This window comes from Myotis daubentonii, chromosome 10 (genome assembly GCF_963259705.1).
Source record: "Myotis daubentonii chromosome 10, mMyoDau2.1, whole genome shotgun sequence".
Taxonomy (NCBI): domain Eukaryota; kingdom Metazoa; phylum Chordata; class Mammalia; order Chiroptera; family Vespertilionidae; genus Myotis; species Myotis daubentonii.
This window is the reverse complement of record NC_081849.1, coordinates 59,030,304-59,042,957: the sequence shown is the minus strand read 5'-3', so window position 1 is coordinate 59,042,957 and position 12,654 is coordinate 59,030,304. Positions and strand designations below refer to the sequence as shown.

General features: G+C 36.7%; 1 protein-coding gene across 1 annotated transcript in view; it reads right to left on the bottom strand.

Moving 5' to 3' along the window:
* Positions 1–12,654, bottom strand: part of HDAC9 (histone deacetylase 9) — an 841,916-nt gene that overhangs the window by 219,593 nt on the left and 609,669 nt on the right. Inside the window, exons 16-17 of the mRNA XM_059712491.1 lie at positions 7,017–7,137; positions 2,109–2,158 (exon numbers count right to left, since the gene is read on the bottom strand). Of these exons, the coding sequence (XP_059568474.1) occupies positions 2,109–2,158; positions 7,017–7,137 (171 nt within the window). The remainder of the gene's footprint in view (positions 1–2,108; positions 2,159–7,016; positions 7,138–12,654) is intronic.

The window sequence follows — 12,654 nt, the reverse complement described above, 5'->3', positions numbered from 1 at the left end:
AAAAAAAAACCCACAGGAAGACTGAATCCAATGAGTTCTCTGGTACATAAACAGGACAAGCTTGTGTACACACACACACACACACACACACACACACACACACTCACCTAGACCTACAAACTCACCACCAGAGACCTATAGGCCAATTTGATAAACAGAGGTAACTCTCTACAGCCCTTTCCAGTATTAACGCAGGCAAACTTCTCCTGCCTTCTCCTGCCTCTGCTCAAGCTACACTTTCCCACCAGCACTGACACCATCTGAATTAGGACTGAGGACCTTACTAAGGACCTATTCTGTGACACCCACTGTCAGAAGTGACAGGCACTGTTCATTCACTGGGCACATCTAAGAGTTTACTAGAGCAGTTCTGGCTAAAGATAAGAAGTTACCTTGCTATGGGTTTAGTGCAGCAGAGTAGAGGAAGGAACTTTGTGTTCAAGGGATAGTGAGTTATAGGCACAGCCCCGTTCAGACTTGGGAGGTGGATCCTGGGGAGCTGTCCTCATTTAAGCTCTGGGTCCTGGGATAAAGGTACTTGTAAAGGAGTGGGGGTTTGGGGACCACCACTCTTTCAACAGTTTTGATTTCCTCACCACCACCAGACCCATAAGTCGTCCTTAGCTTTGTTTCTTTCTTTGCCTCATTTGCAGGTAACCAGCCAATCTCATAAGATGGTCACTTGGGATGTTAGAAAATAATCTCAACGCCAATGAACCTCATGTTACAAAGCAGTTTGTCCTCTGCTTTCTAGAATAATTTGCAAGCTCCTAGCTTCACAGGAGGCTTGCTAAAACTTAGCGAGGACACATATGGGGTGGTGATTGTCCCGTGCTGGGGGTCAAAAAGCCAAGCTCACTGGTGAGCTGCCACAGAGGGGACCTCACCACACCAGCCATGTGGCTGCTCTGCTGGCTCCAGGCGCTGAGGCTAGCCGGTTCCACACGGAAGCCAAGCCATGGAATCACCTAAAAGGCTCTTTGGAACTCTTCCCCTTGGATTTTCCCATCCACCTCATACTTCCCACTTTCCCCTGTACCGTGTGGCTTCAGGAAAATAACCTCACCTCTCCGACACTCAGGTTCTCATTTGCAAAATGGTGCTAATAATCATGACTGTTTTACCAAGTTGTTATGAACCTCTGTTGTACATAAGAAACTGTAAAGTCCTATCCGTTGTTCGTTGTAGTTTCCATTCTTATTTCTAGAGGGCAGAATCACAGGTAAAGATTATCCTGGATAAATCTAACATCACTAAAATGAAAGAATTTCCTGAAAATACATGGGGATTCCCTGTATAAAATTTAGTTATAGCAAAATATTGCCTAATACGTGGCATACAAAAGACTAGTTTTGTTCTTTCCCTTCCATATCCAAGAAACCTAGTTGAGTTAAATACCTGAGTCCTTAAACCTGGTCTAGTATATGTTGTCCCAGCATGACTTAGCACTCAGCTCTACAGGATGTGGGTCTATTAATGGCAAGGGTTAACTTTAAATAGATTGCAGACTATTGGGTATGTTCTAATCATCCACAGAATGTAGATATTTTTCTTCATATGTTGCTGGATTCAAACAAATTTGTCCCTGCAAGGTGTTATAAATATCCTGGGTCAAAAACGTTAATTATTGAAGACAAAAATGTCCCCCGGAGGTTCACAAGCATAATGTCCCACAATTCAAAGCACTTTGTGAGGGTTATGCCATTTTCATCAGGAATATAAATAATGTATCTGCATATTCAGTGTGACTGCATTGCAAACTGAATTCTGCTACAAAACTGTACCCTCTCGTACTACCTCTTCCCCAGGTATAGAAAAGCCTAGCAAAGCCAGGTTTGTGAGCAGTGACCTGTGCAGTCACACAGGGCCCTACAGCCAGAGGGGCCTACACTGGTTAATTCTCGACTGTTGCCATCTTGCATTATTAGTTATTGAACAGGGGGATCTGTATTTTCATTTGGCACTGAGCCCTACAAATTATGGAGCTAGTCATGCAGTTTAGTGTAAGTTCTACTGAAAAACAGCCTTAAACATAATTGAACAGATAAATCAAAGGAGATATTTTTGGAAATTTGTTATTTAAGAGCAGAGAACAAACTCATACTTACCCCAAGTCCACCACAAGGTAATGAAGAAAAATACTTTTGAGAGGCATCACCTATATAGCAAGAAGATATGAAAAAAATATAAATTGGGAATATATTGTCTTTAAATATTAATTTTTAATATTTCTAACAACAAAGTTATATTTTTTTATGTGTTTATTAATACATAGTATTATGTCACATGGTATTTATCATTTAACTCAGGAGGAAACTGATTGAATTTTAGATAGGTAAAAGCGCACAGCAAATAAATAAAAATATTACATGTAGAGTCTACTGCCCCACATGAACAAATACCTATGAAATTTGAGTCTTAAGATTTGTTTTAACTGTCCCACACATTTTACAATGTATCACAAAATTTTTAAATATATACCTTACTATGAATAACTCAGCTGTTCACTGAGTATATTCCTCTAATGTGGCTTTACAAGCCAATATTTATGAAAGACATCCATTTTTTAATGTTTCAAATATTAAAACATCTATTAAAAATACAGATTTAAATTCCTATTTCAGATATAGTTACGACTAAGTATACTTAGCCTCTCCAATATTTATAAGTTTTCAAACAAACAAGTTACAAAACACTACAATGAGGTTAATACTATTTAGGGATCTATATAATACAATAATATATCTTCTCTAAAATATATGCCAAAATCTTACTTGTCACTGTCTCTTAGTATTAATACTTTAAGGAATTTTGATCCTTTTGGTTATCTGCATTTTTATTTTCTACATTATCTAGTACATGAGTAGAGAAAACAAAAATAACTACTCCTAAACTTCTTAGGCTAAAATCTGCCTTGAAAAATAATTAGAGGGAAAGGAGTAGGAATTTCCTTGTCATAGTCAAATGGCTCTGAAGTGACTCAGATGAGTCACTCAGGAGATTAGTGGTAGAAAGAGGTTCAAACTTCCATTTCACCTTTCCCAATTCATTTGTTCTACTGATGATCAACGAAATAATAATGAAAAATGAAAACAGGCTTGTGGTGGAATTCACATGCCATGTCAATAAAAGTCTAAATAGATTTTAATGTCACAGAAAATATTTGATTTTTGAAAACAAGAAATTTCATGAGTTGATATTTTCAAACGCAATAGCTACCAGATGGGAAATGATAAACAAAATTTTAAGTACAAATGAAAAAAAATGATACACCTCATTATATATAAGGGTATTCATGAAAAAAAATAAGCAATAGAAAACAAGTCATAAAAACATATTAAACCTGAAATGCTGACATCAGTAAAAGATATATAAAAAATTTATGAATAGCTTGGGGAGGGATAAAGTTTACTTAAGTTGTTGCTCATAACAAAGATATTTCTATATTATTGAATATTTTGCAAGGATGCATTCACATGTCATATGTGAAATTAAAATATATAATATTGTATATTTAATGTCTGAACTCTTCATTCCATAGTTAAAAGGAATAAAGCTAATATTACAATGCAATAAAGTAATTTTTAAAAATTTATGTAAACTCAAAGAAAATAAGGAGAATAAATGTTAAGCTGCTTAAGGAGAATTGTATTTAGTAATGTTTACATAATACAAAAAAGACAAATAATTTAAATTTAGTGGTGTGTAAAAATTTTAATTGACTGGCATTTTTAAAAATAATGTTATGTTACCATCCCCATGAACTGAGATCTGGCTAGCCACGGGATTATGAAAATTGGTAGTAAGAACGACAGGAATATTAATGCTAAGGAAAACCTCGTACCAGAAATGGTTGGAGAGAATTGTTTTAAAGTGTCACCTTACTGGGTCTAGAGTATTTAAAGAGATAAATGGTGCATGTTTTCAAATCTAATTATTTTATAATCTATAGATATCTTTCAAATACAAAGACTGATAGGTCTGCTCATAATGAACTCCTCTTATTTAAATCCTCCTAACTCTGGAACGTAACTAGGAAGAGTAGTATTATCAATTCAATGCGGAAATTTCATAAATGGAATGAATTTAAATTCAATGTGTGTGCACACTGACAAGTTCTCCCCACCTCACCACCCCCACTCTGCGTTGGGAGGGGATGGGGGAAGAAGAGGAATATACAGGAGTGAAAGAAAGGGAAAAAGAAAGAGAAATATCTTGATGGTTCTACATCTCTATACTTATACATGGCAGTCTGGTTTTTTTAGATAAAAATAAAAAATAAGCCATGAGAATTTAAATTTTATAAAGAACAAAAACGTATGAAAAGTTAAACTTAAAAAACAATGGAATTCTTCACTTTGAACTTGATTGGAGGAAAACGTGCTGTGTCTAGACTCACATGAGATAGTGAAGTAGTTCAGAAGTGGTATCAACGCACAATTTCATGCTTGACATCAAGACTAAGCAATGCAATGTCCTTGTTTATATCTACTCATGTGGCCTATGAGTGGTCTACTCATTGCAATTGTTGCACTAAGCCCTGAGAGGTGCCTGTGGAACTAACTCTACATGTATACCCAAAGCTAACCCTAAAATCTTCAATTTTATATCTCACATTAAATACTCAAACCTAATAAGATAAGTGGCCAGATTATTGGGATTTAAACTTTAAAAATTAAGTTATTGATACTCAGTGTTTCATCGCATACATACATGAAAAGAGTTGCCAGAGGTATAAATTATACATTGGAATTCCTTTTTAAACCATCAAATTTTTAAATGACATTTATGTTGAATATTTTAAGAAAATCAGTTTTGTTCAAGTGACAAATTTCGTTTAAAAAAAAATGATGGCATTGCCATGTTTCATAAGTAAACAGTTCTAGCTCATCAAAATTTAAACTTGATTTCTTTCACAAACATGTCTTTTCTCTTAAAATGTAGGAAATTGTTGTTTTGGAATATCTCTCAAACACCTACGTGTAAGTTCTTCCCAAATAAATCCAAAATATTTAGTCCTATATCTATAATGATTTATAGTTTAAGACCCTACTAAAAAAAAAAAATGGGGGGGGGAATGCTACTTATTTTCTCTTAATTAAAAATAATCAAAATTGCCCTAGCCGGTTTGGCTCAATGGATAGAGCACTGGCCTGCAGACCAAAGGGTCCTGGGTTAGATTCCAGTCAAGGGCATGTACCTTGGTTGCAGGCTCCACCTCGGCCCAGGCCCTGGTTGGGGCTTGTGCAACCAATCGACGTGTTTCTCTCACATCAATTGTCTCTCTCTGTCTTCCCCTCTCTCTCTTCCACTCTCCCTTAAAAAAAAAAAATCAATGGAAAAATATCCTCAGAAGAGGATTAACCAAAAAATAAATAAATAAATAAAAATGAACATAGCTTCCTATCTTTAAGTGTGTGAGTGTTTTGACCTCATAAAACCATGAATGGTAATGTGTGGTTAACTTCATCTTTGGGTAAATTGTGTTAGATTATTAATTCATGTAAAAATAAGACACTCATTACGTAGTATCTACAGTAAACGAAGTACTTTACATGCAGAGATTCCTTCCTTCAACAGAAGGAAAAACATACAGAGTACATATGTTCAGATTGACTTGTTCGTCTTTATATTAACATACAGATTTAATTCTATATGAATTGTTTCTCATCATCAAATTTTAATAATGTTTGCTAAAACACTGAATAACTTTCTTTTTAAAATATATTTTATTGATTTTTAACAGAGAGGAAGGGAGAGGGATAGAGAGTTAGAAACATCGATGAGAAAGAAGCATTGATCAGCTGCCTCCTGCACACTCCCCACTGGGGATGTGCCTGCAACCAAGGTACGTGCCCCTGACCGGAATCGAACCTGGGACTCTTCAGTCCCCAGGCCGACGCTTTATCCAGTGAGCCAAACCGGCTAGGGCAAACACTGAATAATTTTCATGTGTTCCCCTTTCTGTCAGTTTCTTCCAGTACCTCCCCTGAATGCGTGTAGGCATACACACACTAACTCATTTTCCTTTACTTCATAAGGTGAAGGATACCTGCCTACTGCATGCCAAATATTTGCTTTTGAATTCTTTAGGACCAGTTAATATAAAATCATTTTGAAATATTGAATTAGGTGAGAGAGTCCAATAATTTGGAATTGACACAATAGGTTTTATTGAAAGAAGGGGACCAAAAAAAAAAAAGCCCTGCAATACCTTTTTTTAAGTTAAAATTGTTTTTAAAATATCCTTTTGGTATGTATAGCTATGTTATGTATTGTTATTCCACTATAAAAGGTTGTTAATAAGCTTATTAATAGAATTGTTTCAGCTAAAATAAGGTTCTGTATTGAAATTTTTCCAAATCTATTACTTCTATTGTTCATTTATATAACCCTGTTCAACATTCATTTTATTTTAAAGTCTGATGGCAGAAGTTTGAAAAATAATATATTAACTAAAATTTATGTTTATTAGTTTTCTACTTCTGCCACTTACTTTACTGTTTAATTCTACAGTGAAGACATTAAAAAGATTATATCAAGTTTTAAAATGCAATCTAACTATAAAATGCCATATTCTAGGCATAGCACTAAGGAGTTTTCACCTAAAAGAAGTTGTACTGTGCCCTCTGTCTGTTAAGGTCACAGAGAAAAAGAACTGAATGACACAAAACAAATGGAAAAGGTGAAGATAAATTTGCATAAAGATTGTGAAAACCTCTCTTCTTTTGGTTTAAAAGTGTAAGCAAACAAACTCAACTGTGCATTTATTCCTGTATGCTAAAATGCAGTGGAGAAAAGCTATTCAAATAAACATGAATTTAAATGTTAACATCATGGAACTTGCATGGTCATTTTTTCTAATGCAAGATTCTTCTTCATCTGCATTGGCTTATTGTAAGGGACTCACTCATTCCAAAGAGCACTGCTTGCCAAGTATTTTGAACTGACACCCGCCTTGAGTAATGATAGTGCTGGAATGTGCTGTTCTCAGTAGAAGAGAGGCCCATACAGACCTAGGAGCGTCCTGGGGTCCAGCTTCTGTCCGTCCAGGGGGTTGGTGCCATACAGCAGTGAGTGATGTGCAGAGTGAACAAGCTGAATTTCCTCCAGGCTGGCTTTTCGACCTTGAATCCGCTGAAAGAAAACAGCAGAAGCCTACAGTACTCCACTGACAACGTTTCGAAGAAAATAAGGCCCCAAATCACATTTAAGATGATTAATAATGGGCTGAGTTTCTTCATGAAGGAATGTGACACTGATTTGCTTAGTAAGGTACCATAATAATATTTGAAAAATGAGAGTAGGCAACGTTCAGGACCGATGGGCTGCTTGTACCTAAATGGGCAACTGACATAAAGCATATTCTTCTCTGGCATAAAAAAAAAAAAACTTTAACAATGAAATTAATAGCTAATTCCTTTGCAAAAGTATCAGCTTAAAATTAAACAGGGTCTGTGGTTTTGCTGAGAAGTAAATTAATCAACATCTTATTTTACATTCACCTAAAACATTTGTTGAAACAAATTCCTTATTGTTTCTTAAAGGACTTAAGTGAGACCAATACATTTCAATGTATTTGTTTAGAACAAATATGCTGATCACTCCTCCATATGTGTGTACCTCATAGTAGTGTTCATCTAGACAGCGGTGGGAACCTTTTTTCTGCCAAAGGCTATTTGGATATTTATAACATCATTCACTTAATGTAATTCACTTATCATATATTTATGTTTCTATGAACAAAGCTCCTAGATTTATTGAATTTTGAGCTCTGCCTGTTGTTGCCTTGGCAGGGCCAGGCCAAATGATAAGGCCCCCAGGCTGAAGGTTCCCCACCCTGATCTAGACCAATGTGTAACCAATGGGATCAGTAGCAGTTCAGAAACTGTTTATGGTCTGATGAGGTCTGTATAGAATTCGAAGTATAAACATTTAGAAACTTTTATAGTAAATTGACAGAGTATCTTTATGTCTGTTGAGTCTAATATAATCTTGTATGTCCTTCAATCAATTTTCATTTTTGTAGTGTTTCATTTTTAATACACTTTATAAAAGCATTAGTTTGTGACAGAATGGGAATGAAACAAAAATGATAACCACTGCTTAACCAGAGACAGGCTGAGACACTCTAGACCCAGTCAATATTTCTACACACCTGCTAGGTACAGACTTTCACTTCACCTAAGAAAGAACAGTCCTTTGAAAGACAAAACCATACGTTAAGTTAAAGCTCAGCTAGTCAGTCTGCGGCCACAGTTCTCAGCTGGCATGTCTGTGGGCCCAAGAAACATCATGTTGGTGTATGAAGTGAATTAGCCCAACTTTTTAAAATTGCTGTTTCCTAAAATTACCCAGACAGTGTTAATATTTCACTTAAAATATGTATCATAATAAGGTACTTATAAGGCAATGGATTAGAAGAGAACGGCATTCAGTGAACTTCGAAGAGAATCTGTCCTTTCATGTCCCTGCCCAGGGATCACCAGGTGACACAGAAACCTCAGGTGACAACAGCACCTCCCTCAGGACCAGGACAAGCCATATTCAACCTCCCTAATTTACGGGGATGTGGCAGCTGTGGATGTGTGAGCAGCCGGAAGCCTGGACTTACTGACACTTCCTAGGGTTTTACTGTGTAGAGGGCAGAGCTGTGCTTGTCACTGAAAATAAGTCATGTAACAGGGCTGGGGCGGGGGGGATGGTGGGAGACCCAAGGGGTAACAGGAGTGATAGAAAATGGAAATTTCTTGACACTGCGCCATTACTTGCTAAACAAATAAATGCTTATGGAATTTCCTTTGTCACAGCACTAAAGTTCCCCCTTTTTGACACCCAATTTACATTTCTAGAGGAATAAAACTGTGTTTCAGAGAAATTATTCCAAGGTAGGCAATAATTAAATTGAAATGAAACCAGGTAAGTAATGCTGAAGACAAAAGCAAATGTGTGATGGCCATCTGATCAACCATTGCCCTGATCAATAAATAAACACATTATTGGCATTTGTGACTCAATGATAAACATTAAATTTGAAAATGTTTATGGAAGAGCAGAACAACCAAAGCAATAGAATGAGAAGACATGAGAGAAAAATAGGAAGCAAACGTTCAAAGTCAATATTAAAGAGAAACATTTTAACTGAGATTTCAGCTGCTGGAAAATCCAAGATAAACAGTGGCAAATCCATGGTCTGAGTCATCTAAAACTGGAAAGAGCAGAGGACTGGAAACCAGACTGAAGCAACTAGTTCTATCCAGCAGAATAATGAACACTGTGAAACAACCCGGCTTCCAGATCTCACTTCTATGAACCTAAGAATTCCATAGCCACTCATATTTTATAAGCTCATGCAGTGAATCATCTATGTCTTAAATAATGTCAGTTCTATAGTTAATAATCAGACCCACATTTTGACTGATATCATAAAGTTTCATTGATTTTTTTCTTCTTTTTCTATAAATATATTTTTCAGCTCTGAAACTAAATTTCTGCCTCTGGTATGCCATTAAATACCAGTAATAAGAAATATATCTTTTATGTTTCATTCACCAGTCACATATATTTACAGTCATACACTCTATGCTTGCCCCAACTCCTTTCTCATTTTCTCAATCACACATTTGCACATTTGAAAAAATAACCTGCTATCATGATTCAATTATTGACAATAACTCAAGTGCTGAGACATCATAAGAGAACTCCTGCTAAACTTGAGTACCAGTCATCCCCTTAAGTGATATCAGCTAACGAAGAGTAAGGATAGAATAACTGGCCAGCCTATTGGACATGTGCTTATTCTGGCTTATACTCTAGTGTAACTTGTCACTATTAAAATGTAACACGGTTCATTTTACTGCTTTGATTTCACTTTTCCCCCCTTCTTTCCTTCCTTTTGATTCCCAGGAAGTATTTTACACTGGCCCTTTTTATTATTGTAAAATATAGTTCTTTTAAACAACAATTACACTAAAGATAAGGAATACTTATTCTTAATCATCACATCAGCTTCTATGGCTGCTGGAGAGTAAGACCCACACACAGGACCTGCATATTCCTACAGAAAGCTGTGGGGGGAAAAACAATGCAATATGAAAAATGTCTACCTGGAAAAAGGATCTGGAGAAAGCATGTTTTGAGATTTATATCTCACAGGGCACTGCTATGGGAACTTGAAGGATGACTAAGCTGAAAATACTGAAATGGCAACAGCTTTCCTTCTCTCTTACTCAGCGTCCCCTGGAGTACTTCCATTTTGCCTCATTTTTATCAGATGTCTTATATTTGTCAACTTCACTTTTCCTCTCAAATTGAGGTCTCCAACAGTTTTCATTTTCTGGTTTTATTGTGAGTAATTTATTAGGTTACGTGTTTATGTTTAAATATAGACATTTTCACTTAATCCCTTCCCATATTTTCTATTTCCTGTGTACCCTTTATCCCTTATTTCTCTGATGATGCTCTCTTGAGTCAAAGGTCAATGGCATAATGAGTCATAAAATGGGGTAAAGTGCTCAGATAATCATAATTTAGGGAGATACTGATTTCCGTTCTCAGAGACAGTCTGTAGGATGTCTATCTAAAGTCTTCTATGACTCTGACCAAAATGTTTTCTTTGAGAATTCTGAGTATATTTGGAAACACAATGCATTGAAGAGATGGCATTCTTTTGGGTATTTCCAAATACAGGTCTTCACTACCTTGCTGTTAGGGACTTGGGAAAGCAAGCCTATGGCTAGCTCTTCTCTCATGTTCTTAATCAAGAGACCCTGCAATGTGGGATGTGTTCGTCATTCTGTTTTCATCCTCTGTGCCTAGCACTTAGGCAGTTCCTTCCCTCCTGTGTGGGAAGGAACGAATGTTCAGGGAGGTGCCTACCCTGTGCTGCGCACTGGGGATGCCGGCTCAGTTCCGAACCCCCGTCTGCATTCTGGTTTGAAGTTTGACTAGTTTAAAATGACCATGTCATTGAGTCTCACAACACCCCGGTTCTTTCCTAAAGAAGCAGTCTTTCTGAAAGAAAACCCATTAATGCAACCTGATTATAGAAGGAATGTTCTGAACATGATCTACAAAGTCATACTGTGACAGGATAAAATGCAGCCTGCCCACACCCACCCACACACAGAGCGCACACACGGTATAGATTCTTTTTAAAAAAATTTTTTTCTGCCAAGGAGCAGGGCAAAAAGGAAACAGTTCTATTCCTTCCCCTTCTGTGTTCAAAGCCTGGACGGAGGCCAGTGTCCTAATCAGTTCTCATTGGCCCTGGAGGAATCAGAACCTTTTGTAAAATATAATAAAGGGCATAAAATCATGATAAAATGCATGAAAAAGCAGTGCCTTTGGTTAGGGAACTAGAAATAATTTAGCAGAACAGATGGATTGCATTGGTTTGGTATTATTGAGGACATGAAAGGGCTCATTTTGTGGCAGTTCCAAACGAAGAGAAAATGTCCAGCTTCAATCTGACAAGTCAAAAAAGTACCTGCCTCTGCTGGGGGAGACCCCATTTTCTTTAATCATTTTCAAAGTGGTGACATAGTAGGCAAGAATTTCCACTGAAATATTCCATTTTCTGGAAATATTTCATCCAATGTCCCTAAATAGAGGGAGATGGTTTTGTTTTTTTTTTTCCCAACAAAAATCCACAGGGCTGCAACTTACAGAATTAAAAAATCATAAATGACTTATGAGTGTCACAGTTATCCACTGTTACAAATTCCATACTTACACTTAATGAATTGGTTCATGGCCTGGTCATTATTCTTGATACACTTTTCTCTCTTAAACAACAAAAAAAATCTGGTTGCATGCATATGCCCAGGTGTACCTACTGGAGTTTTCACATAACTGCTTCTTTCAATGTAACATAAAAGAAGGTTCTATGCTCTTCCCCCAACTGCATTCTCTCCTTCTATAGATTCTTCAGCATCTAATTTATTGTTCTCCCCACAATTTCCTGGTAAAGAAAAGGTACTAAAAACTGGAGGGAGGCAGCTGGCCCAGCAGGCTTTTGGTTCTTTTTGTTGGTCACATGGAAAGAGAGTGGATTGTAAGCTAAGTGTCCTGAGTTCTGGGTACTGATTCTCATGGGTCCTTAATGTGATCATAGCCAGCTATGAGGTACATCTCAGGACCATTGTTTCTTCATATATAACCATAAGGAGGTTTGCCCAAATTATTTCTTTTAATTTTTTAATTGATTTTTAGAGAGGAAGGGAGTGGGGAGACAGTGAAATATTGGAGCAGCTGTCTCCTGCATTGCCCCCTCCTGGGATCCGGCCCACAACTCAGGCTTGTGCCCTGATAGGGAATTGAACCTGCAACCTTTCCGTGCATGGGAAGACACCCAACCAACTGAGCCACACTGGCCAGGGCTGTCCAAATTTTTTCAAAGCCTCCTTTCAGCCCAAAATAATAAGATTCTATGTGAAATAACCTTAAACACAATAAAAACCCAATAAAATATTCTTTATGTTAATTTACATGTTAGCCTTAGGCAAGCAAATATAATAATTGAAATGATGGATTAGTATGGTTGAGGCAAGGGAGGAGATCTGACTATGAGAGTTTTCAAACAAACTCTATTCTTTGAAGTCCATTTTTATATATTTAATTATAATTGAAAAAGAAGAGTAATTTTTAAACTCA